The sequence below is a fragment of the Eschrichtius robustus genome, chromosome 7 (assembly GCF_028021215.1).
Source record: "Eschrichtius robustus isolate mEscRob2 chromosome 7, mEscRob2.pri, whole genome shotgun sequence".
In the NCBI taxonomy this organism is placed as follows: Eukaryota; Metazoa; Chordata; class Mammalia; order Artiodactyla; family Eschrichtiidae; genus Eschrichtius; species Eschrichtius robustus.
The window spans coordinates 123435763-123460515 of record NC_090830.1 but is presented as its reverse complement, the minus strand read 5'-3'; the positions used below and the strand labels follow the sequence as shown (position 1 = coordinate 123460515).

At 50.4% G+C, this 24753-nt stretch overlaps 1 protein-coding gene across 8 annotated transcripts in view; it reads left to right on the top strand.

The window, feature by feature from the left end:
• Positions 1 to 3964: 3964 nt before the first annotated feature.
• Positions 3965 to 24753, top strand: part of AFAP1L2 (actin filament associated protein 1 like 2) — a 97254-nt gene continuing 76465 nt past the window's right edge. For 7 of the 8 annotated variants that reach the window (XM_068548615.1, XM_068548612.1, XM_068548616.1 and 4 more), the window contains exon 1: positions 9484 to 9526. In XM_068548615.1, coding sequence (XP_068404716.1) covers positions 9508 to 9526 — 19 coding nt within the window. In that variant the 5' untranslated portion in view covers positions 9484 to 9507. Of the gene's footprint in view, positions 4027 to 9483; positions 9527 to 24753 lie in introns of those variants that run through there. The other variant, XM_068548610.1, reaches the window with a different exon arrangement.

Below are 24753 nucleotides of genomic sequence, written 5' to 3'. Positions count from 1 at the left end.
GTCCTCACTGTATAATATAAAATACACTCTTGTAGCAACGACTCAGATTTAAGAAATGTTAACTTCATGCCATGTTGACTTCAGAGACTTAAAATAATAAAGAAACCCACTAGGATGGGAGTAATTTTAAAAAATGGAAAATAAGTGTTGGTGAGGAGGTGGAGAAATTGGAACACTTGTGCATTGCTGGTGGGAATGTAAAATGGTGGAGCCACTGGGGAAAATATTTTGGTGGTTCCTCAAAAAGTTAAACACAGAAGTACCATATGATCCAGCATTTATACTCCTAGGTAGTTGGGTCAGAGATGGTGTTCAAATGGGACTGGCTTGGGTCCTGCGCAGCGGTGACCTTGGGCAAGTTACTTAGGTTCTCCATGTGTGAAATAAGGGGAAATAGTATCTGCTGCCTGGATGGTTGTGAGAATCAAACAGGATAAATTTTGTAAAACTGGGCTCCCCTCTTCATTGCCTCAGCTGGCAATTGCCTCAACCCCTTTGCGGTTGAAGAAAGCTGTCTGGTGCCGAGAATTGGTTTAGGAATTAAGGGAGAAGCAGCCCTTCAGTCATCTGTGTCGCCGACACTTTCACCTGCACACCCAGAGGGCCCGGTGCACCTCCACCCCACACCCACCCACCACCTACACTCCAGGCTGGGGGTACTCAGTTTGGTTTTAGGACTGCCTGCAACAGAACAGCCCATTTGGGATCCTATGGTATGGGGTGGGGTCGGTCATAGCCCTCAGAAGTTTGAGAAGGTGCTGGAAACCAGCTCGTCTGATCCCAGAGGCCAGAAACTCAATGAATTATAATTTGAATGTGAGTGGCTCCTTTGTGGGAGTTGCAAAGTGACTAAAGACACAGGGTTAAACCGCACCCAGGACTTGGAGAGAGGGGGACACAGTACTGAGCTTTCCAGAGACCTGATTCCTACTGATGGTTTGAAGTAGTGTTTCGGTTTCATTCTTGCAAAGGGCAGTGAAGTCCCATTTTAAATTCACTCTGCATACATTTCCGATTGATTTCTGTTTGTCTAGAGGCTCTGGGATTTGCCAAGTTTCCCGTGATAAACTAGAGAGGATTTAGGAAGAGGTAATTAACGGGCTGGAGCCATGGGAGGAAAGGGGAGAGGCAGTAGGCATGATAGGGATATCCAGCCTCCCCCTCCCCAGCCTGCAGAGAGGGGCTGCGGTTACAGGAAGTGCTGACAGAGACAGCTACCAGAGGGCCGGCTGGGGTAAAGCCCTGTCCAGTTAGAGCCCCGGGAAAGCCGGAACTCAGGGGTGTGACACAGCACAGGGTTTGGAATCAGGAAACCTGAGTTTTGGGTCTGAGTTCTGAAAGAGAGATTACCTAACTTGGTGACTTCGGTAAGGCCCTAACTCCTCTCATTCATAGGATGGAGATAGTTTAATCCTACCTTTTATACTTAGTGACCTCAGTCAGAGCCAACCCTGCTCTCACCCCTCTGGGAGGGTCAGCTGGAACAAAGGCCCTGCTGAGTGGGGCTGGACCATGTAACCTCTCCCCACTGGCCCCAGCTGACAGCTGGAGCTGAAATCTGCCCCAGAGTGACCAACCACCAGACTTGAGGCTGGTTTCAAAACCACGAGCTGCACAATCAGATTCTTCTTGAGAACTTGAAAGGAAACCCGGGACCCAGTGATGGACACTGTACATGGGAGGGTGGGCACCAGGCCTGGCCATTTGCAAGATGGGGAAAGGGAGGGATGAGGGAGAACACAAAAAAGCAAGAGCACCCTCCTTCCCGACCCGGTTCCCTGTCCCAGCTTCCCAAGGCCCCCTGAACACTATTTCCTGTCCCCTGGTCCCCTGAGATACTTGCATTCTTGCTGCAACCTTCACTTTTCCTATTTTTTGAACCCCCGTGAGCCGGGCCCACCTGGAAGAGTGGCTGCGAGAATTGAAATAATGTACGGGGGTGAGTTTGAAGGCTCAGATCCAGGACTCTAAGCCCCCTGGAGATGCTGGGGGCCCTTCACATTCTGCCCCCAACACCCCAACCTGCTAACACTTCTCTGCGTCTGACTCAGGGATGCTCAGCTTGTCGTCCCACCCCACACTCCTAGCAGCAGTCCCTCGGCCACCTGACTCACACGCTCTGCAGTGCCTGGTAGCACCTGGCACCTGACAGGGGCTCAGGTAATAAATATCTGAGGACTGACTGATTGGGGACACTCACCACCTGGTCATCTAAGTTGCTGGAAACCGCAGCGTCCGCCTTGGCCCTTCCATCTCCCTCACGCCCTGTGCTCAGGCACAGAGCCTTGGTGTGGCCTCTTTGCCATTGTCCCCATTGTCCTTTCTGTCTGGAAGGCTGCAGTCACTTTGCCTCTCCTGTCATCACCCTAGCTCTAACTCATCTTTTAAGACTCAGCTCAGCCATCCCCTCTTCTAGAAGGCTTAGGAGGCTTTTCCAGGCTGGATCAGGGCCCTCCACTGGGCTTCCAGAATCTCTTGTGCTTGGGTCTAATCAGAGCCCCTACCTGGCTGGGCCATCATTGTTCACTTGTCTGCGTGCTCCCCAAGACAGTGACAGACAGCCTGGCACTTCCTATGAGCTCCAGGAAAGTTTTGTGAATAAACATCTGGAAGCAGACCACGTGAGCTTAATGCCTGCTGTGTTCTCTTTTAGCTGTGTGACTTTGGGCAAGTTGTTTAACCTCTGTAAGCCTCAGTTTCTTCAACTACATGAAATAATTCACAGGGTTATTGGGAAAATTAAAGGCTGTGCCTGTACAGCCCTTAGCATCATGCCTGGTTTGTGAGGATGGCTCCATGGATGTTAGCTGCTAATGGAACTGAGAAAAACATTTCTAAGACTGCTGGGACAGAAGGTCTCCAAACATCAGAGCTAACTCTGCTGTTCCAAGGAAGAATTAGGATGTCTTTTAGAAAACAGCAACGACAAATCATCCTTAAGTGTTCCTTCAAGGAAGTTGGGGGAGACGTGTTGAAAAACCAGGCGTTCAGCAAAAACTGTGATTGAGATTTTAAAGTGAAAATGCAAGTTTAAAGGAAAACATGGATCTTCTTTGGGGGCAGGTGGGGAGGACATGGGCGTGTTGAGAGGGCTTGAGAGAGGGTGGAGGGATCGATGGCAAAAAACCCCCAAAAAAACAACAACAAAAAAATGTAAAGGACGGAAGTGTGGACCTTGGTGGCAGCGGTGGTGCCCGGTGCAGTTAGAGCCATGATTGAGCTCCCTATGGAAGAGATGGTACCCTTCCAGGGCGGTTGGCGCTGCGCCAGCCCAGAAACCCAGCGCTCCAGGGTTCATCTAGGCGGCTCTAGAAATCCTAGTCCTTCTCAGAAGAGCCTGGCACAAGCCGCCCAGGGAACCTGGGCTGGGGTAAAAGACAGCAAGTAGATGTGTGTGCCATCGGCTGCCCAGAGAGACTGCGAGAGAGTGGGAGCGATTCCCAAAGAACTGGGGGCGGGCTCGGTTGCCCCCAGCGCTCTCCCCACGTCTCCCCTCGAGAAATGCCAAAGGCGAAAGCGCGCGGGCCCGGGGGTCAAGCGGGGGGCGCTCTAGGCACCTCTCTGCCTTCCGACTGAGACCTCAGTCTCGCGCTCCCGGCAGTGGGTTCGCAGCCCGGCGGCTGGAAGAACGGCTCTCGTAGGCCCGCCCGAGCCCGCCCCTCCCCGGGGCCTCCCCCAGGGTTTGGGCACGTCTCGGTCTCCCTCCCACCATCCCGGGGCCGGGACGTGAAGCAGCTGCCAGGCGGCCGCGGCCGCGGGAGTGGGGCCCGGGGCGCGCACGGACTTGAGCGCTTTAGGTCCGCCAGGGCCGGCCGCGGAGTTCCCCGGCGGGGCCGGCGCGCCGGGAGAGGACCGGGTCAGAGGGCCCCGGGCGCGGCAGCCGCGCCAGGAGGTCCCGCCGCGAGCGTGACCTCACGGGGAGGGGCCAGCGCGGCAGCCCTGGGCGCGGAGCCGAGCGCAGAGAGCGCAGCGCCGGAGCCGAGCCGCGAGGAGTGCACGCCGCGGCCCAGATGGAGCGGTTCAAAGGTGAGGACGCGGGTCCGGGGCCGGCGCGCCCCCAACACCTAACTCGCCCCGCGCCACGCCGGAAAGCAAGGCCGGGGATAGCTAGAGGCGTCACCAGGTGTGCCTCGCGTCCCGCCGGGGCTCAGGTGAGCCAGGCCGGCTGCCCCCGCCCAGCCCGGATCTGGGCCGAAGACCCGGGCCACAGCGGCGCCGCGGGCTGGTAGAGCGGACTCCTAGGTGGCGGCTGCGGCCCGGGCGCTTTGATCCTCCCGGGCGCGGAGGGCCGGGGTCGGCGTGGCGAGGCTTCTCACCTGTTGGAGGACCCGGGGTGCGCTTGGAGACCCACCCTCTAAGCCCCGGTCGCCCCGGAAAGATGGAGCGAGGCCGAGGAGTTCCCGAGTGAGGTCGGAACAGTGCAGGGCTGCTTGGGTGGCAAAGGGGCAGGTAGTTGGGGCTTCTCGAGCGGGCGCCAGCCGGAGTGGAGGGCTTCTTGCAAACCCGGAGAAAGCCTGCGAGGGGATGCGCTTGGGCGTAAGTTGAGGGTGGGCGCGCAGCTTTCTTCCGGGCTTGGTCGGGCCATCGCAGTCGTTCAGCTGCTCCGGTAAACTGTCTCTCTCCGAGCCCTTCTCCGCTGCTTTACCCCCAAGCAAGAGCGAGGTGCAGGGATTGGGGGCAGAGCGGGGTGCCCGGCAGGTGGAGCGCGTCTCAGCCCAAGGGCTTAGCTCGTAAGCAGCTGGGCAAGTTTTGGGGTTGGCCTGGGCCGGGGATCTCGGCCAAACGCTGGTGTGCTGGTTGTGCCCGACTCGCTCCCGTGCTTAGAGCGCCGGGGCTGGAGTCTAGAAGCCTCGGAAACCACATCGTTTGCAAAAGGTTAAGGAGCTGCCCCTTAAGCATGACGCTGCGGGGACCCCCCGGGACCCCCCCTCCAACTCCTTTCCTTTGGGAAAGCGTCTTGCACTTTCTCGTCCTGGACTCGTCTCTGCCAAACCTGCAAAAGGAAATACTGTTTCTATATTTATTTTCCCCTGGGAGAGGGTAATAAAGGAGACCGCTCAGATTCCCAAGGAATCTCACTCCAGTGGTTTCTCATTTCTGAACTAACTTTTAGGGCTCAGCTTTGGTTCCCTAAACTAGTTGTGTATTTTGATTTTTCTTTTTTTTTTTTTTTTTTCCTTATCTGGGTCACCTGGTTACAGGTGAGGGTGAAAGAACTAAATCTTGGGCAGGGCTTCACGTGTAAAGGAAGGGTCTTTGCCAGGAGCACAGAAGCCAGCTGGGGAGACGGAGTTAAATTAGTTGGCAACCTTTCTTTTTTTGTTTTCTGTGAACCCTCCCTGGAGCCTCTCTCACATTTCTAACCGGGTGGTTTTTTGTCTCAGATTCTGCTGAGATCACATCAGTTTTGTGCCTGAATGGGTCCTTCGGTAGTCTCAGAACACTTGAGGAAGCCACAGGCCCTCTCCTTCTAAAATGGCAGTTGGCTGCTCCCTACCCCGCTGGGGCCCCTCCGCCCTTTGGGAGGGACCCTCACAGGGAATTCGAGACTTGAGTCGCCTCCCTGAGGGCCACTTCCAGCTCAGAGTCTGCCCTTCCTGAATTGTGTTAGCTGCTGATTTAAGGTCCTGGTTGTAAACTACTTTCTCAAATCAGTATATTAATCTTTCTGAGTTAGGGCAAATGATTACATTTTGTGTCATCTTTCCAAATGCCCAGTTAATATCAGAAGGTTTTTGTATTAATAGCTTTTGACTTGGCCCTTAACCTGAGAAAGTCTCCTTACTTATCTTTTCCTCTTGGGGGTTTAACATCCTCCCACCCTCAAAGATCTCTAAGAGGTTTTTGCCAACTGAAGGAAATTTAGTTTCCAGTTCAGAGTGTTTATGTTTTTGGTAACACATGTATCTGCCTCCTCATTTTGCAGTAAATCAAGCACAGCGAGTGATAAGCGAATACATCTGAGAATTATCTGGATTGCAAAGGCTAATCCAGCTCATCTTTTAGTGTTTGACTATGGAGAAAAATCTCCAGGTTTCACTGGTGAATGCTACTAATATGTTTACTAGACCTTTAAGCCGAGGAATTTGGGGATCCCCCGCCTCACCAGGGATGTAGAATTCCCCATTCACTAGAGAAGCTGAGTTGTGCTTTGAACAGTCATTGACTTGAAAAGTTGATCTGTGCCAAACTAAGCATGTTGGATCCAATCTTCAATTAACCGGTGCAACTCTAACTAGTATCTGTAGTCTCCTCTTGCTTGTCAGAGAGTGAGGGGTTTTTTTGTTTGTTTTTTTGGTAAGATTGAATAATTATGGAATGACTAGGTATGGTGGTTTTAACAACAAAATTAAATGGAAGAGCAAGATATACTTGGGCTCTCAGAACATAGGTAAAAATTGTAAAGAATTGTTCGTGACACTTTTAAAATTTGTTATTTAAATGTCTCCTTCTACGGTTCTAAATTCCCAGTTTTGAGCTCTCTCTCCTCCCACATAGGTTGAATGCCTCATCACCATCTCCAGATTCTCAAAATGTTTTCTGTCATTTGTAAATCTCACAAATCAGTCCATGTAGGAGAAATTGTTTTCCACGTTCCCCAGCCTGCATGTCACATATTGTGCATCTCCAAAACCAGCCTATCATTTTTAGGCTCTGGGCTGATTTTCCATTGTTCTGTAAGAGGTAAAGAGATGTCTGGAGGTAAAGAGTGGTTGGGATATCACCCTGTGTGTAATGCAGAAACATTTCCAGGCTTTCTCCTCATCCCTTCTAAGCCATTCTGGAGACAGCCATGATTCTCTTAAGCAAAAACAAGGTGGTGGTGGAGGCAGTAGGTGAGGGTGTCTTCCCCAGAGAGGTGGAGCTTTTATAAGAGTTGTCCTAGAAAGTGATGGTAGAATTGCTGTATCTTGTACGTGAATCTCTTTGGTGTTGTCTAAGCTGTGCTAAGCCCTGCGGGGTACGTTGAGACGGTTCCCATCCTTGGGTGTTTACATATTTATGAATCTCATAAGGGCATCCTTCTATCACTGTGCATAAGCCCACTGGCTGAACTCACACCATGTAGTCAAGGAGTCTGGTTCCTACTGCTCTTCCAGCTGGTGTGTCCAGGGCCAAATGTGACTGACCTCCTATCTGTGGTATCGCACTTGGAAGGCCATGCGAAAGCTTCCTGAAATTGCATCACACTTGGATCCAAACATGCAAGGTTGAGATAGCCACTTTAATTTGGATCACAGTAATTGGCTGAAAGTGTATCATTCTTTTCCTGTGTTCTTTGGTTTCTGAATCGTATCACCTGATTCCCGGGAGAGGGCACTTGGTTCTAGGGTACTGGAAGGTAGAGATGAGCTGTGAAGAGTCAAGCCAGTAAAAATACTTGAACGCTTATGTGAGAATCATGAGATCTGTGGTCAGGGAAGGTCCAAAAAAGGAAAACTAATTAAAAGAGATAAACAGATTGATAATATTCCTTTCACCTTCAGAAGGATCATCTGAATATGTTGTTTTTCCATGTCTAGGAGCTCAGGTTTTCCCAGTTGAAGTTCTACTTAAAGCAGAGGGTCTTAACTTTAGGCACATGTGGGAAACATCCAGGGAGCTTTAAAAAATATGGATGCATAGACCCCACCCAAGACATTCTGATTTAATTGGTCTAAGGGTTCGGCTTAGGCGTTGTGTTTTTTAGGTGATTCTCCTGTGTAGCCAACAATGAGAACCATTGAAAAAAGATAATTATATAACACTTTCCTCACCTGGAAAACTAAGAGCAAGTGTGGAGTGAAACGGATACCCCCTCCATACTCACGTGATGTGGTTTAACCAAATCTTGTGGTACCTACAGAAATCTAATGTAATTCACCTGAAGCTATTATGGGCTTTAGAAGGCTGTGGGGAAGCTACTGAAAAACAGTCTCCAATGTGATGCTTCCGAATCCTAAGCTCAGGGTTTGCTCATGGTTGTACTTGACCCCAAGCCCTCCTGACTTTGAAGCTCTTTGTGTGGGAGCCCTTGATGCCTTGGCAATGAAATGGTCTGAAACAAATACTGAGAGGTCACCTTTGGTGCTGAAAGGCCAGGAGGGGTGGGGGAATTCTGCTCTGGGCCCTTCCCCTCTTCTGAAGGGGCGGGAGCTCTGGGAGCTGGGCTGGTTCCAAGGACCATTAAAGGGCCGGGAGGGGCCAAGGAGCTTCAAAGCTGAGGAAGCTGTGCCAGTTTTCTTCCAAATCCCTTTAATGATGGGAAATGTTTCTCTAAAGACTTCTGTCATCCAGAGAAGGGAGACTTTCCCCAAGCCAAGGGAGGATGGCAGGTCTGCCCAGGGCCCAGGCTGAAATGGAAGGGAGAACAGTCAGGGTGCAAGGAAGAGGCAGCAGCTTGGGAACCGGGAGTCCCAAGGGATCTGCTTGGTCAGGCGAGATGCTGAGCTCTCCAGGCCTCAGTTTCCCCTTCTAGAAAACAACCTCCAGTGTTAGTCCGTCAGGTTTTCCGAGCACTCTTCAATGCTACTTGCTCTGTGGTTGCTCAGGAATCTCTGGAGGGAGGATGTGTCTTGAGGAGGGGAGGAAAATGAGGGAGGGAATGTGGGCAGCCCAACAGACTCCAGTTTAGGATTGTGATTCTTATAAATAAAACCAATTTCCTGTTGAGAGTGGAGAACGGCAGCCTTGGTGGGAAAGAGAATGCCGTCGGACATGTGAGGAATTTGTTTCTCAAGGACCTTTGTGTGAACGTGTCTCCAAAGCCCGGAGCCACTCTCTGAAATGCAGGATTATTCGCTTCCATTTGAGAGACAGATCCACTGAGGCTGAAAGAGATTAAGCAACAACTCAGCAAGTCACAACCAAGATAAGAGATCCCTGAGAAGTGAGTTTCTAAAGGGTAGATTCCTGTTCTAATAACAGCAAGGGCTTATTTAGAAAGAAGTTCTAGGAGCAATTTTCAGGCTCATTCCTTATCAGTGTCCTTTTAGCCGGGAAGGGATTAGCCACTCAGTGAAACTCTCCTCCGTCTTCGGGACCTGACCCACATGCCTCCTCTTCCATGAAACCTCCCCTGAGTTGCTCTGTGCTCCCTCACTGTTTTAGGTGTAGCACATCGGAAGTGCTCGAAAACTGTTTGTTGAATTAAAGTCACGTTGTCTTATCATTATATGCCTCTATGTCTGTCTCCCCTGAAGCCCCTTCAAGACAGGGGTGTCTTTCTCCTCCAAGGATCCCTCCCCCTCAGCCCCTAGTGCACTGCCGGGCACATAGTAAGTGCCTGAGACATGATGGGGGAATGAATGAAGGAATGAATTGCAGGCAACAAGAGTGCCTCCTCTCTCAGGTTCCGGCCCTCAGGCGCAGCCCTGGGTCACAAAGGGAAATGAGGCACGATCTCAAAAGCCAGATTCCAGAAGTGGAGATGCAAGCCAGCAGTGGCCACCCTTGGCTTTCCCGACTTGAGCCTTGTTTCTGTCTGTTCCAGCACAGGGGTGTTGCTGTCTGGTGGTACAGAGAAGGATGCTGCAGGTTTCTGCTTGTGAGTATGAGCCTGCCTGTGCCCTCTGCAGAAGCTCACCTGGCCTCCAGGGCTCCCGAGGGCACAGACTTGGCTCTGCCCATGCTCTGGACCGATGGCTGAGGGATCTCGTGGAGCTGGGCGCCAGCCTGGGCACTCCGGGGCTCAGGGTTCTAATCTGGCCTTTGCCACTAACTCGCTGTGCGACCTTGGGCAAGTCAATTAATCTCTCTGGGCCTTGTCTCCTCACCTGTACGAGTGAGGATAATGATTACTAACTACTGCTTGATGGAATAACTTGTTAAGAGCTTCTGTGCTGTACTTGTAAGGGGCAATGTTGTATTAATTCAGGGGAGCAAATACCCTGAAACCTCGGTGATGTGGTCCTGGCCCCACCAGTTCCTGCCTTCTTGGGGGTTGGGTGGTTCCTCACAGTTAATTTGGGCACCAGCTGTGCCCATCACATGCTTTTCGAAGCTGTTGGGAGCTCTGAGCTGGGGATGTTCGGCCTGTTCCCAGTCAGCCTAGCTTCTCAGAGCACCTGTGTAATCCCCTTGAGGTCAGCTGGAAAGGAGCTGGGCAAGGAATTTCTTTGCTGTCTCAGTAAGTTTATATAGGAGAGACTCTTAAATTCTAACTAGAACTTCAAGCTCTTTACTAATTTTCTGTCACTTGGCTCTCACCTTCTCCCTAGTTGGTCTCAAAACAAACTAACGAAAAACTCCATTGAGAGGGAGTAGGGAGAACGTGTAGAAAAAGTCAGAGCCTGCGTTACCCTGGACGTCGTGCTGCACTGGTGCAAAACCAGATGAGCCCAGCGTATTTTCACGTCCCGACTCTCCGTGGGCCTTAAATTTCAGGGAGGAGCAGGGAGGGGCAGCGACAGCAGCAGAAGCCCTGCTCTGTTGTTTCCCAAACAGACCCCTGAGTTCTCCTCTCACTTCCTTGAGCCCCTCCCAGGGATATCAAAGACAGCAGCAGGCCTGCTGAGTGTGGTGAGCTGTGCCCCAGCGGATTGCAAACTGGCCGTCTGCTCCTGATGAAATGGAGGAAGGATGGTTCGCTGTTAGCTCTGAGAGAGCAGCCTGCTGCTTCCAGAAGGAGTCTGAGCGGGGCCATGTGCATTCCTGCCTGTGGAGGCGTCTTTCCCAAGGAGGGTGACCAACTGTCCCAGTTTGCCTGGGACTTTCCTGGTTTTGCCACTGAAAGTGCCAAGTCTCAGGAAATCCCTTAGTCCCGGGCAGACCCGAGATGGTGGGTCACCTTGTTCCCAGGCCTCAGCTTTATTTAAAGGCTCTAAATCGAACATGTGGTTGCTCCATAGCAAAGACGAACTAGAGCCAATTATTTCGTCTCTTTGACAAGAAAGCAGAAGTCCAAAGCTTAAAAACTAGCCGTTTGCAACTAACCACGAAGGATACACACCAGTATCCTAAGGGAGAGAAGCCAGACTCGAAAAGCCTATACACCCTGCATGATTCCATTTATGTGACTTTCTGGAAAAGGCAAAACTGTTGGAAAGGGAAACAGGTCAGTAGCTGCTAGCGCTGGGACACGGGGTTCATCACAAAGGGGCAGGAGGGAAATTTCTAGAATGATACAAATCTTCATTTTTTTGCATCTTTATAGTGGTGGTGGTTACACAGTTCTAGAGCTGTGCAGTCAACAGGGAAGCGTTTTTGTTTGTTTGTTTTTTTCTTTGTGTAAATTATACCTCCAGAAAGCTGACTTTAAAACAAACACTAGCCATTTGTGACACTGTGACATAAGATGAAGAATCCATCAAGCGTGTGGTTGGCCATCACAGGTTGTAAATAGCATCTGAGGTCTTGGTGTGGTCATGCCTGCAGCCATCTGGAGGTGCAGCAGAAGACAGTGAAGAATTTTGGCACAAAACAAAATGACTATGTGACGGTATGCTAAACGCAAGAGACTTATCTGTGAGGCACAAACAGGGTGATGGTGGAAGCTCTCCCTCTATTTAGAGAAAAGGAAAAGCAGGTCTCCTAAAATCCAGGCAGCAGATGTGCCCAGGAGGGTCATGGAATATTGAAGCCTTAGCTCTGGGTTCCCACCCTGGGAACTCTTCTGCTACACACACATGGATCTAATGTATTGACTTTGGCAGGCTTTATGCTGCAAGGTTTGTTTTGTTTTTTTTTTGTTTTTTTCACCAGTGAAGTTATTGAATTGGAATTGAGTCTGCACCATAATTATTTCCTGGCTGACCTTTTGATTTTGGCAATCCTGCATGTCTGTGCTAGCTAGGATTGATTTTGAGGGGGGAGAATGCATGATTTAGCAAAATAATGCACCTATTCCCATGTGAGGTAAGGGATCAGCCCTTTTGTTTCCAGGCAGGGAAAAGCCTTGTGATGCACGAGCAGCAGTAGCCCTTGCTCACCAGTCCAGGAGACGCGATGCAGAATCCCCCGAGAATGAGGAAGTATCATTCTGGCGGTCCTAATGGAATCTGAAGAGCTCAGTGGTTCCCATTTCTCAGAAACTCAAACCCTAAGTCGAACTGGCTTGTTCTTCAGGTGAACTGTGTTTGGCTCTATGACCCGGCTAGCCGATTCTGTGTCTTCTCATCTTCGTTAAGTACAGTGGGTTGGAAGGCTGCAGAACTTTCATCCCTGAGGACCATATGGGCCCAGATAACTTTCAGTCATGAATTACACAGGAGAATTTCACACGTGCAACTCTTCTTAATCATAAATGTGTCCAGGACACTAGTTACCCACAGAGGCAGGTCTGTTCCACCTGTTCTTGGGGTATTCAGGAAGAATTGCTGAATAATAGCAGAATAATAGTAGAATAATTGCAGTCCTTAGTCCTGATTTTCTCAACTCTGTTGGGGGACAGTGGTGGAGGGTGAGGTAGAGGCAGGGAATATTTTTTGTGCATATTTGCAGTGAATCTTCCCTGATGCAGGGTCAGGCCTGGCTTGTGGCGGGTCCACCTTGGAAGGGCCAGGTTTGGGGCAGCCCAAGGACCCACTTCGAGGTTGAGTACAAACATGAGTACTAGTTTGAATTCTAGTTTGAGGGCTGCAGAGGAGAAGCTGGGAGTGCATGGGTGGGGAAATTCCAGATACTTCCTTCCCCGGACTGCAAACTATTACCACCATCTCCCCAGGCTACCCTGGCATACTGGCATTTTTGGGGGGTTCTGAGGACTGTCAGCCTTCCTCTTAGACCAACAAGTGGGAATCCTGCCATTTCCTTCCATCCTCCACCCCCCTTTTTCTTCTCTCCCAGTTTTTACACAACAGGATTTATTCATGTTAACTATATTCAAGTCCCCAGAAGGGGGGAGAAGAAAGATTGTGTTGAATGAGCTTATTGTTTGGAGATTTCACTGACTTATTTAATACCCACAGTCCTAGAACGTATTGAGCTGATTTACTAAAATTCAAATACGGGCCTTTGGGAAGGAACTCCGAGGGCGCTGGGTGTCCCTGATATCAGCTGGGTGTCCCTGATATCAGGGCTGGGACTTATTGGGTGGGAGGTTTGCTTGGGGGCATCTTATCTTCATCTTCATGCTCTTGGGTCTCCTTGGGGGAAAATACTCTCATTTACAATCCCAGACTCCTTATGTGCCTGAGATGGTCACCACCCTACTGCCCTTTGCATCATCAGGCCTTTTGTGGCATCCCCTTCTAGCACTTTCTTTGAAGAAATGAAGATGGACACCACCACTAGGTACTTCCATTAACAGAGGCCCCTTGTGGCTTCTGCTTGGCAGTTTCCTGCACAAGTGGAAGGAAATAAAGGGTGGTGATGCGGCAGAGCTTGGACAGAGGCAGCAAGTATCAAACAACCTCACACCTATTGCTCGAGTGCCTGATGCAGTGCGGCTGGTCCATGACAGTCATGGCAGAGTTGGATACCTGTCTTTTAGCCTGTTTTGGAGATGGGGTCTCTGTGGCTGGTATTTCTGGAGTTGTAGCTGAGGATCATGGTGTGTTTGACGGTCCGGTGCCATTGTCTAGTGCGTGGTGACAGTTCCAGGTGTCTGAAGCCCTTGAGGGTCTCCTGAGAGAGCCACTGCAGGCACCTGAGCTGGGGTGAGACTCGTGAAAGCCTTTCTCTGGTTCAAGTCAGTGATGTCCCAGGTGCCCTGCAACTTAGACTGTGGCAAAGCAGGTCAGGTTGATGACAGAACCAGCTCCGGCAAGTGTGAGTGTGTGTTAGGAGCTGCAAGACCCCTCCTGGGCGCACACAGGCTCACACCTGCTCCTGTACATTCAACGTGCTCTCTCTCTCTCTATTTTTCTCCCTCCCCCACCCTTGCTCTCTTCTTTCATTCCTTTATTCTCTTCCTCTTGACTTTCTCACACTTTCTCACTTTTTTTTTTTTCTTTCTGTCAGTTCTGTTCAGGTCTCCTGTGTCTTTAGAAAAAGGATCTTCCCCAGGAACCTAAGGTCAGAAAGACCCAGAAAGAGAGAACCTCCCCATGCCTCCAGGTCTCTGCTCTTATCTCTAGCAGCCAAGGCTAGAACTCCAGGCTTCCCCAGGAGGCGCTGATGACCTCAGAGGCAGGGTGGGAAATGGGGCATGCTCCCAGCCCGACGAGGAGCATCTCATTCCTTCCTGGAAGAGGAGGCCTGAGTGAAATCTGTTCGGTGCAGCCCCTGCTGCTTCATCAGGCCCTAGAAAGTGTCGCTCCACACTGCCTGCTGCAAAGACGGTCACCTTCCCCAACCCTCATGGTCCAAGTCATTTGCTAACCATGAAACCTTGCCAGCCATCCCACCTGACCTAGGGCAGGTTAATGTGAGTAGTCACAGAGGCTAGGATGCCCAGGAGAGTTCTTGCCCTCTCTCTGTTGGTCCTTAAACAGCCCTGTGACCTGCTCACCTCCGAGGGGTGGAAGAAGTAGCCTCAGCCCTGGGTGGGGCTCCTCCCACTGCCATCCCAAGCTCCCTGGAAATGAGCATCAGCGGAGGGCCTGGCATCTGCACAGGGGGAGCATGAGAACATCGCCACAGTTTGGATAAACGTTCCAAACATGAAGGCTCAGCATTGACTAAAATAATTTTTTCCCATGGACCTCCTGGCTTCCCCGTGGGCAAGTGTCCATCTCCCGCCCATCTGATGCTGGTTTGGTGTGTGTAATTGTAAACAGTTCAGGCTGGGGGCAAATCTCCGAGAGTTATGGGATCCAGGTGTCGCTCCTGGCTCGCCACGCACTGGTTCCCTTGAGAGTGGGAAAGGTCATTTTGTTCTCCAAGGGAGAATTTAGTCTGTTGCTTTTGAGATCAAGTCCTTTGGAAGCATGACTCTCTCCCATGCCCCTACCCCCCAGGTCTCCACTCATGACTGAAAGAGGCTGGGGGGAGGGGGCTCTAATTCATGAGTGAGTGGGGTTTTTGCTTCTCTGACCCCGAGGTAAGGGCCCCGAGAGCTCTCAGGTCTGCAGGGAGGCATCGACATGATGCTGTTGACCGAGGAGCAGACAGAGAAGCCTGCATTCTCTGTGTGAGGATGTGGAGCCCACTCACCAGGGCAAGTTTCAGGTCAGTTTCAGCCTCGTTTCTCAAGTACAGCTGGACGCCTGACGCGGGCATGGCAGCTGGCAGGTGGGAGCCTCTTGTCCTAAGCAGGAGGCCTCTAAAGTGTGTAGGCAGCTTTGGGCACTTTGTTACCTCCCTGGCCCTGGCAATAGACTTGGAAGTCATCTCAGAGCGAAAGTGGTCGCAGGGATTGTGTTTGAAAATGCCTTTGGACAGTTGGGGGACATGGGGGACACCGATGTTGGGGGTCTGGCTTCCCCCCTCTTTGCATCCTTGCAGCCCTTAACATACCTAGCGGGTGGGGCCCCAGTGAAGGGGAAAGAAGCTGATGAACTCATTCACTTCACAGACATTAGGCATGATTGGGACGTGTGTGTGTGTGTGTGTGTGTTTGTGTGTGTCTTGGAGAAGAGCTGTCGGGGACAATCAGCCCCATTTTCTTGAAATTTCCTAAAGCTATTTACCTAATGCCCTTAAAGGATAAGATTGGTGTCCTACAACAAGATTTATTTTTCTGCCCTGGGGAGGTTGAGGCAGCTTGGGAGAGAGAAAGTGAGAATTCAGAGGACGTGTTCTGCTGGGGTGGACTGACGCCCAGATCCCACACTTATCCATCAAGGCTCACTCAGCCTTGACACCTTGACCTCGACCCCACCCCCCGCCAACCCAAGCCTTCAACCCCTCACCGCATCTTGCACAACCCTGCTCTGTGCCTTCACCCTTGGCTGCCATGTGTCTGCGCATATAGATTTCTTCTCTGGCTGGAAAAAATAAGGCCAGTCACATAGCTTGGAGTAAAATATTCTCTACAAGTGGCTTTTTTTTTTTTTTTCTTTTCTTTTCTTTCTTAAAACATTACCATTACTGAGTGTGAAAATGGTTTAGATTCAGGAGGAAACAGCTGGCTGGCAGAGATCCTGGTGGGGTCTTGGGTAAGATTCCGCTGTGTCACTAATGACTTTATTAGGTACATTTCCGGCACAAGCACACTTGGCAGTTGGGAAATTCTGTGGCTGAGAATTTTCACCAAGGCAAGAGCAGCAGCTGGAGCAGCTACCAGCTGAGGCCAGGAAGGGAAGTCTTCATTTCATTCAGGACAGTCCAGACCTGTCCAATGGGTGTCTCTTACCACCTTGGTAGTTTAACTCCGATGCTCATGAACCTTTTCTTTCTAGAATATTCTGTCTGTGGGTTTCTCTTAGACTTCAGTACCTTGCTACGTACCTAAGGTGAGCCCAGGTTTCTTGAGCCCAGATTTCTTAGGGTCCCTGAACCAGGCCCTCTACCTTGAGTGCAGGCAGTGGCTAAAGCAACTCTCCAGTGGCCGTGGGGAGAGCAGGGAGATGTGTTCTCCCTTGGTCTGGCACTGGAAAAAATCTGAGCTCCTTCTGCAGTGGCCCATGCCTATTTGTCCAGCCCCTATGGCTATTTATCACTTTGTTCTGTGCCCCCAGCCATACTGGATTCCTTGTGATTCCCCAAGTTGGACTTTTGCAAATGCTGTTCCTTTGACCTAGAATGGTCTCCACTCAGGGCTGCCTGCCAGGCTTATCTGTCAATGCTCGCTCACCCTTGACCTTGACCCCCTGAAGACTTTAACCCCTCACTGCACCTTGCATGACCCTCCATGGCCATGGTCACTGAGTCCATGTTACAGTTGATGGAAAGTCTATGTTCCCAGGAGGGTGAAAGCTCAAGGGTCAAAAGCCATTATTCCTCGTTGTGTCCACAGCACCTCACTCCACGGGTGGTGTATTGTCAGTGCTCATGTATAGGATTGTGTGATGGAGAAATGGTTGCTCTCCTCGTTTTCTGAGTTTGATTGCATCAAAGTTAAGGGCTTCTGTTCATTAATGAGATTTCTGGACAAAGGTAATAGGCAGCTGGCAGAAAAGAGAGAGAGATTTACACTGTCTAAAAGCTTCAGGGGATTAACATTTAGAATATTCAAGGAACTCTGGCAAATCAGCCAGAAAAAGGCAGAAATCTCAGTAGAAAAGAAGATGAGTAAAGGGTGTGAGTGGGAGTTTACAGGTGAAGGAGCCTCCGGAACGGTAACGAGCACCTGAAGAAACGCTTGCTTGGGCTCTTTTAGTTTTCAGAGCCAAACCAGCCAAAACAACCGCCCAGTAGGCTGGTGGAAGTGAGGGGCTGCAGGAGGCCAAGTGTTCTCAGAACACTCAGAACTTTCTGCATGGGTCCACTCCGGACAGGTTTGAAGATGATCTTTGCAGTGTTATTTGCGGTGGCGGAGAGCAGGAAGTGGTCTTGGTGTCTAGGTGAACTATGACAGCAGGTGCACATTCTAGAAAACTATGCAGCAGTGGAAGCAATGGATTAAATGTCTGTCCAGAAACATAGATGGCTCTTTAAGACATAGTGCTGACTGAAAGGTAGGAAGCAGAAGGGCCCTTTTTTTTTTTTTTTTTTTTAATGGCTGTGTCGGGTCTTCGTTTCTACGTCAGGGCTTTCTCCAGTTGCGGCAAGCGAGGGCCACTCCTCATCGCGGTGCGCGGGCCTCTCACCATCGCGGCCTCTCTTGCTGCGGAGCACAGGCTCCAGACGCACAGGCTCAGCAATTGTGGCTCACGGGCCCAGTTGCTCCGCGGCATGTGGGACCCTCCCAGACCAGGGCTCGAACCCGCGTCCCCTGCATTGGCAGGCAGACCCCCAACCACTGCGCCACCAGGGAAGCCCAGAAGGGCCCTTTTGACAATTGCATTTCAGGCCATTAAAAATTCATAAAGCAGTACACATTGAGCGGGAACACATACCCAAAAAAAGGGTACATAATGGAGAGAACGTCATCTCTGTTGGTAGCGGGGAATGGGATACGGGCATGAAAGGGAATTTTTATCTTTTTAAAATTAATTAATTAATTTAATTTTTGGCTGCATGGGTCTTTGTTGCTGTGCGCGGGTTTTCTCTAGTTGCTGAGAGCGGGGGCTACTCTTTGTTGCGGTGCACGGGCTCTAGGCGTGCGGGCTTCAGTAGTTGTGGCACACGGGCTCAGTAGTTGTGGCTCGTGGGCACTAGGGCGCAGGCTCAGTAGTTGTGGTGCACGGGCTTAGTTGCTCCGCGGCATGTGGGATCTTCCCGGACCAGGGTTCGAACCCGTGTCCCCTGCATTGGCAGGCGGATTCTTAACCACTGGGCCACCAGGGAAGCCCATGAAAGGGAATTTGTAAGAGTTTGTTTATAGTCTGCTGCTGATGCCAGAAGCCTACAAATCTGACGTGAAATAGAATTGGGCGTAGTGACGGCAACACCAGCAGCACGTGCAGCGTGCGGTGGAGAGGTGGGAGTGGGGTGGGCGCTCATCTCCCTGCAGCCCCCCGCCAGGGGGAAGAGTTAATGGGGAGGCCGTTCTCTTTCTGTTAAGTGCTGGGCTGTCCAAGACCCTTTGCCACTGAGGTTGTGATAATAGACCACCCTTACAGTTCACGCCAAAGTTAATGTGTTTTTCAGAGCTGTAGCGGTGATTAGCAGCCTGCCGTGGTCAGGGGGGGAGGGGATGCTTGTAACCCACCCTTGGATAAGCCTGGGATGGTAGAGCTGGCTTTTAATAGTTGTGTTATTTTTCAGTCACCTCCAGCTTCTCTGAGCACCAGGTGTCATCTTTGGGTTCAGATTGCTAATAAGTACATACAGGTCACGGCCAAGGGTTGTGTCCAAAGGTTTATCAGATTGAGTCGAAGTCATTGGAATTGGATTTTTCCAGTACCTGATTGATTGGACACGAAGTTGCTAGACTCTGTACAGCAGTTCATTTTTTGCTTCTCTCCACCCAGGAGATGGGCATATGCACTCAAAATGGGTGCATCCAAACCAGAGCAACTGCTTCTCCACAAACAGACCTGGGGTCTATTTAATCTGAACAGAGTTGGCCCCTGAAATTTTTTGTTCCACCTCTATTCCTGCTTGAAATATACATGTTTTCCTTTGTCTTTTTTTTTTTTTTTTTTTTTAAGTCTTTTTGAGATTCAAAGGTGTGTGTGGTAGAGCCATTTGGACCGGGGAGACCACTGCCTGCTTCTGCTCTGCCCAATGTGTGCTCTGCGAGGCTGCCTGGGGTCTCGTGAGCGTGGGCAGAAGAGCTAACTCTTTCAGGTGTGGCTCAGCTGGGGATGGGGAGCAGCAAATCCAGCTGTGTGTAAAAGCCAAGAAATAAAGCTTAAGGTTTTCAGAAAATGGAAGAACCCCTGATTTGGGCTCTGATGGTTTGATAGTTCTCCCACTGTTCTGTCTCATGCACTGATGTCTTTTTCTTCTAGCTGTTCTTCATCTGTCCATTTACTGACCAAGTTCAGTTTCTGCCCTGCATTCCCCATTCCTGGCTCCACTGGAATGTGTATACCTCAGTGTTGGAACAATGTAGATCTTCATTTCTGTTCTCTTAAGTGCAAGTGTCAGCCCCAGGGTCCTTTCCAATTAGAAGGGTTTGTGGTTTTTTACTGAACTTGCTGATGTGTGTAAATAGCCCTTTGTAATGGCGAATTTCCAGGTGTTCACACCATAGGCATTTTTTGAGCTTCATCATGTGCCAGGTGTCATCTGGGTGTTGGGATAAAGCTGGGCACGGTATTAATGGGTCTAAAAAAGGATACTTTCAGATAGTAGTAAGTAACATGAAAAACAGTATGTTTTGAGAGTAATTGGCAGGGGGAGGGAGCAGTCCCAATATCAGCCAGGGTGGTCACAGAGAGTCTCTCTGAGATGACATTTGGGTTGAGATCTAAGTGAAGAGGAGGGGCCTGCTGCATGGAGAACCAGGGTTGGGAGTTCCAGGCAGAGAGAGCAGCAGGTGCAAAGGTCCTGAGATCATCAAGAGCTTGAATGATATGGATTTAGGGGCTGGGAGCTGGGAGCAGAGTCAGCAATGGGGACGGTGGTGAGAGATGAGGTGGGAGAGCCGGAAGCTTGGCTTGTATTCGTTTTTTTTTTTTTTTTTTTTTTTTAAGATTTTCAAAATATAGTATGTTTATTACAATCAAAGCCAAAATTGGGTTGTATTCTGAGAGCACTTTACAAGCAGTGGAATTTAGCTTCCCGGTCACCCACTGCCTCCTACAAATGGGTAGGTTACCACCAGTCTTTTATTCCACAGCAAAATTCTAAGCACATCCTAGAAGAATATTCTCCTTCATACTTCTCTGAAGAGGTTGAGGTGCTACAGGCCTATTATAGTTTTCCGCACTTTACTGAAGGGGGTTCTGAGGGTGAGATTGGGCATGGAGAAAGCCCGCAGGTGCACAGCCCATTGGTGGCAGGTGTAGGACAGTTGCATGAGATTCCCGAATGATGGTCCCGCATCCTTCCCACCAGGCAAAGCCAGGGAAGGAAAGTAGCTGTTTGATCTCTGAACCACCTAACATCTCTGAATTACTTCTCCCTGTTAAGAGACATTGAATGCTTTATTCTCCCACTGTGCAGGTTTCAGGGAATATAATAATGGTCGAAAATGGCAGGATTTATGCCGACCTGGTTCGTATCCAGCTTGGATACTTGCAACGTTGGGCAGTTACTTGCCCTCTCTGAGCCTCAGTTTCTTCATCTGAAAGGGGCTGATCACCCTCTTCCCTAGAGGTTTATAAGAACTGAGTGAAATCTTGTACTTCTCCATAGGTTCAGCACATGGTCAGAGCCCCAAGATGCTAGTTGTGGGCCGTAGGTGGTGGTGAAACAAGGTACTGCGCCGTATTTGCCATGGATCTGCCGTGTTTATTTCTGATGCCTAAAACCTTTGCTTTCAGTAATGCGGCCATTAAGGCTGTGTGAGGGAGGGGCAAGCTGACTGTTTCCTGTTTCTGAACCCGTTAGTATGAGAACACTGTGCCTCATTAGTCCTCTGTCACCCCAGCCTCAGTTTTCTCCATCTATAATAATCATCACTCTACTCCTGTCCCAGGCTTGTCGGGAAGATGAATGAAAACCATGCGTGAAAGTGTCCTGAAAACTGAAAAGCACTGAACATGTATGAAAGGTGATTATTTCAGTGCTGGACTGGGACTTGCATAGCAGGCAGAGGGCAGTCCATGGTGCTTCCTTAGGCATCGCGACTGTTCCTGACTAGTTCTCAACTCTCCCCAGACGGCGGGCTTTCTGGGTCATTGTGGGAACGCGTTTGAGATTGGCTGCTGAGATGGGCAGTTAGATGCGTGATCACAGTCAGCAGTGACGTCTCAGTAAGAGGTTCGGTCAGGCTGGTGAAGTTCATTTCAGCCCCACAGGCAGTGGACGCTTACCGTGCCAAGTGCCCATCTACAAGATGAGGAGGGTGATAAGCCCCCTGTAGTCACGGGACCGGTGTCCACATGGCCTGGTTACCAGTTGCAACCCCACGAGAGCATGTGCTCAGAGCCACGTTGCTGCTCCCTGGCCTGGCAGTGGGGTTCCGCTGGGCCCAGGGAAGCCCTGGCCTCCTGGCAGCTGCTGCCTGGGACACATGCAGTGGACCTCTCGTGACTTCCAGCACTGCCTCTCTCTTGGGGGGGGGGGGTTTGTCCCCCACCCATCAACCCTGACTTTCTTCATCTTCCCTGCTCTGCAGATGCTGCCGCCTTCTTGATATTAAGTGAAGCACCAAGAGTGATTATAGTGATTATGAAAAAATAATAATACCAGTATCTTCTACTGCTTATTTCAGTGTATGTTCCATTTTTAACTTTCACGAATGTCCCAGTGAGATGTGTCAGCAATCTTAACATAGCTGTTTTCTCCACGGGGTAACTGAGGGCCTGAGCCTTTAAACTTAACTGTCACACAGCTACTGACCAGGCAGCTATTTCTACCAGAAGGCGAGTTTTCAGACTCTCAGCCGAGTGTAAGTCTCGCTGCCCACATCTGGTATCGGCCGTGTTCACAGGCTCCGCAGTGGCCTCTCTCCCCCGGCATTTTGTTCTCACCCTCTCATTTAATCCCTGCATCCTCCTGGGAGGTGGTGGTGAGCACCTCACATACCTACTCTCCCCCTCCACCAGGTACCTGCAGCCTCCCTGGGGGGAGCTGCGTACCTGGGAGGGTTCTGATAGGAAAAGCATCTTAGAATCTTCCGGTGACATTCCTGTCATTGCTTTGCTGTGGGAGAAGTCCCCTGGAATGCAGAGGCTTGTTCCCCTGAGTTAGGCTGAGCTGAGAATGTTAATAAAAGGCTTCCCAGAGCTTTTCCATTGGACACTTTCATCTTATTCCAGGCCTGCCGAATCGGGACTGGGCATGGGGGCAGGGAGGCAGGAATCCAGCAGTAAACATGATTATCCTTATTCTGTGGATGGAGGAAATTGAAGCCAGCCGTTGAGGCCAGAGGCAGCCCAAGCAAAAGCTCACAGCCAATCTGGAAGGATCCAAACCCGGCTCCGTCGGACCCTACAGCACATTCTGCTGCTTGGTGTAGCCTGATGGAGCTCCACGTGACCTCCATCCTCAAATGACTTCACACCTGACTGGCAGCCACATTTGAATCTTATGTCAAATGGGGCGTTGGGTCTCCCAGCTGCAGTCTACCATCTTGGTGTACCCCTTTGGGGTAGGGATGAGGATTCCCCAACAGTGCTCACAGCTGAGGCTTAGCCGTCTCTGAGGAGAGCCCTGGCTGATGAAACAGCCTTTCCTAAAAGCAGGCTTCTCTGTGTGCCTGGCTTCCAGGTGTCCTGTCTGCCTGCTGCATCCTCAGCTGGCCTGGCCAGACCTGTGCTTCTGCTGTTCTTTATGACAGGGAACGTGTGCTCCCATCCCTCCTCCCTTCCCACTCACACCCACCTCATCACTGCCCCTGCCTCTGGAAGCCGGCTTCCATGGATCACATCTGGCTCCAGACGCTCAGGCTGCACGTGGCATCCAGTCCGCACTTCCCTGGGCTGGCGTATGTGGGCCTCTGTTCCTCGTATCCCTGCCTTGTCCCCATGGCTAGTTTTATAGCCCCTAAAATGGACAGCAGAATGTTTGGCACAGAAGCGGGCATTTGCTCTGTTCCTGGTAATTCCCAGGAGTTTCAGGCCAGTTTCGCATCTGCCTCTCTCAACCAGCCTTCAGGAGTCCCTGCTGAGTGTGTGGACCCGGCACTGCTGTGGGCACGTGGAGGGTCGGGAGAGGCAAGGCATGACCCCTGGCCAGAGGGCACGGCTCGCGTGACCCAGCCACTTCTCCCCGTGGGCCTGGAGGCAGGTGTGTGTGTGCAGTGTATGCACGCTCTGTGCGGGAGGCCTTGTTTGCTAATGTGCTCCCATGATGCCTTGCACGCTGTGTGATTAGTGGGGTGGCCGTGGATTCGGACAGGTAAGGGGGAAGGTGAGCATTTCCCCCATTTCTTATAATTTGGAAGAAGAAAAGGTAAGTGAGGATATTCTCATTTGGAAAAATAAATCTCACTGCAGGCGACATTCAGCCACACACCCTTCGAGCCCAGCAGCTGTCTCTCATTTGTTGGCAAATGTTCCCGGTGATGAATGTCCTCCATCCACGCTCACAGCCGTCCCTAAATGGAGGCTTTGGACAAGTGTGGGGGGAACAATGGCCCTTCTCAGAGAGCCCTCAGCAGACGCTCCCAATGAAGTTGGTTCATCACTTGGAGCTGGGTCAAGACCACAGACAAGATGCCATTGATTCAGCAAGGAGGGCTCCAAACAGCCGCGAAAACGGAGAGGCTGGAGGCAGCAAGAAACAGAGAAAAGGATGGGATTGATGGCTGCTGAGAAAGGTCCCAAATAATCAGAGTGAATGATTCCACCTCTCAAATGCTGCCTTCTAGAAGGTGACTTATGGGATGATGGCCCTTCCCCGTGATACATTTGCAAAGCCCACTGCAGTTCTTAAAGGATCATAGGGTTTGGGAGGGTCTAGTCCTTCTAGGGCAGAGCATGTTTCTCTAGAGGGACTGAGGCTAAGAGAGATGAAGGGCTAGAGCCCTTGAACTTGACCCTGGTTCCTCCCCTGAATCTGTCTGCTTCTTTCCTCCTATAACCAGATCAGAAGGGATGATGGAGAAAGAGAAGATGAGGTGGAGAGTTAAGTAGAGCCAGTGAGGACTTCTGGCCTTGGGCTGGGAGTAGGTATCTCAGTGCTTCCAGCCTCAGGCTGGGCGTCCACAAGACCCCCTTCCACCAAGTTCTGTGCTTGTTTCTCCACTGACTTTCCAGGACAAAAGTTCAGCTTTCCAAGCTCAAGAAAAAAGGGCCCAACTGGGCAAACTCAGTTTTTCTTTTTCTTTTTGTTGTTTTCATTTTTTTTCCAGTGGAGTTACTTTAAATAATTTAAAATAGTGTAAATAACAGCTACACATTTCAAACTGTTATTTCATTCTTTAAGGAGTTCAATATAGTAATTTTATGTGTTTTTTTTATGGCAAAAGTCATACCTGCTTATTATTAAGTACGCATATGTAGCAGAAATTTATAATGTGAAAATCCCTAGAATTCCACCCTCAGTGATAATATCTGTCAAGGATATATTTGACCACATATTTTTCTTCCTCTCTACAATAATCCTAACTGTCCCTTCCTTCCTTCCTTTCTTTCCTTTCCTCCCACCCTCCCTCCTTTTCCCCTCCCCTCGTCTCTGTCCTTTTTTCTCTCCTTCTTTCCAACCCCCATGGCATAGTTTTAAAAAGCAAAAAGGTACAGTAAAAAGTAAACCTCCCTTGTACCCCTGTTCACTCACTTTGCCTTGCTGGAAGAAAGCACTGCCCCAGTTTTATAGATCCTTCAAAAAAAAAAAAAAAAAAAAGGGTGC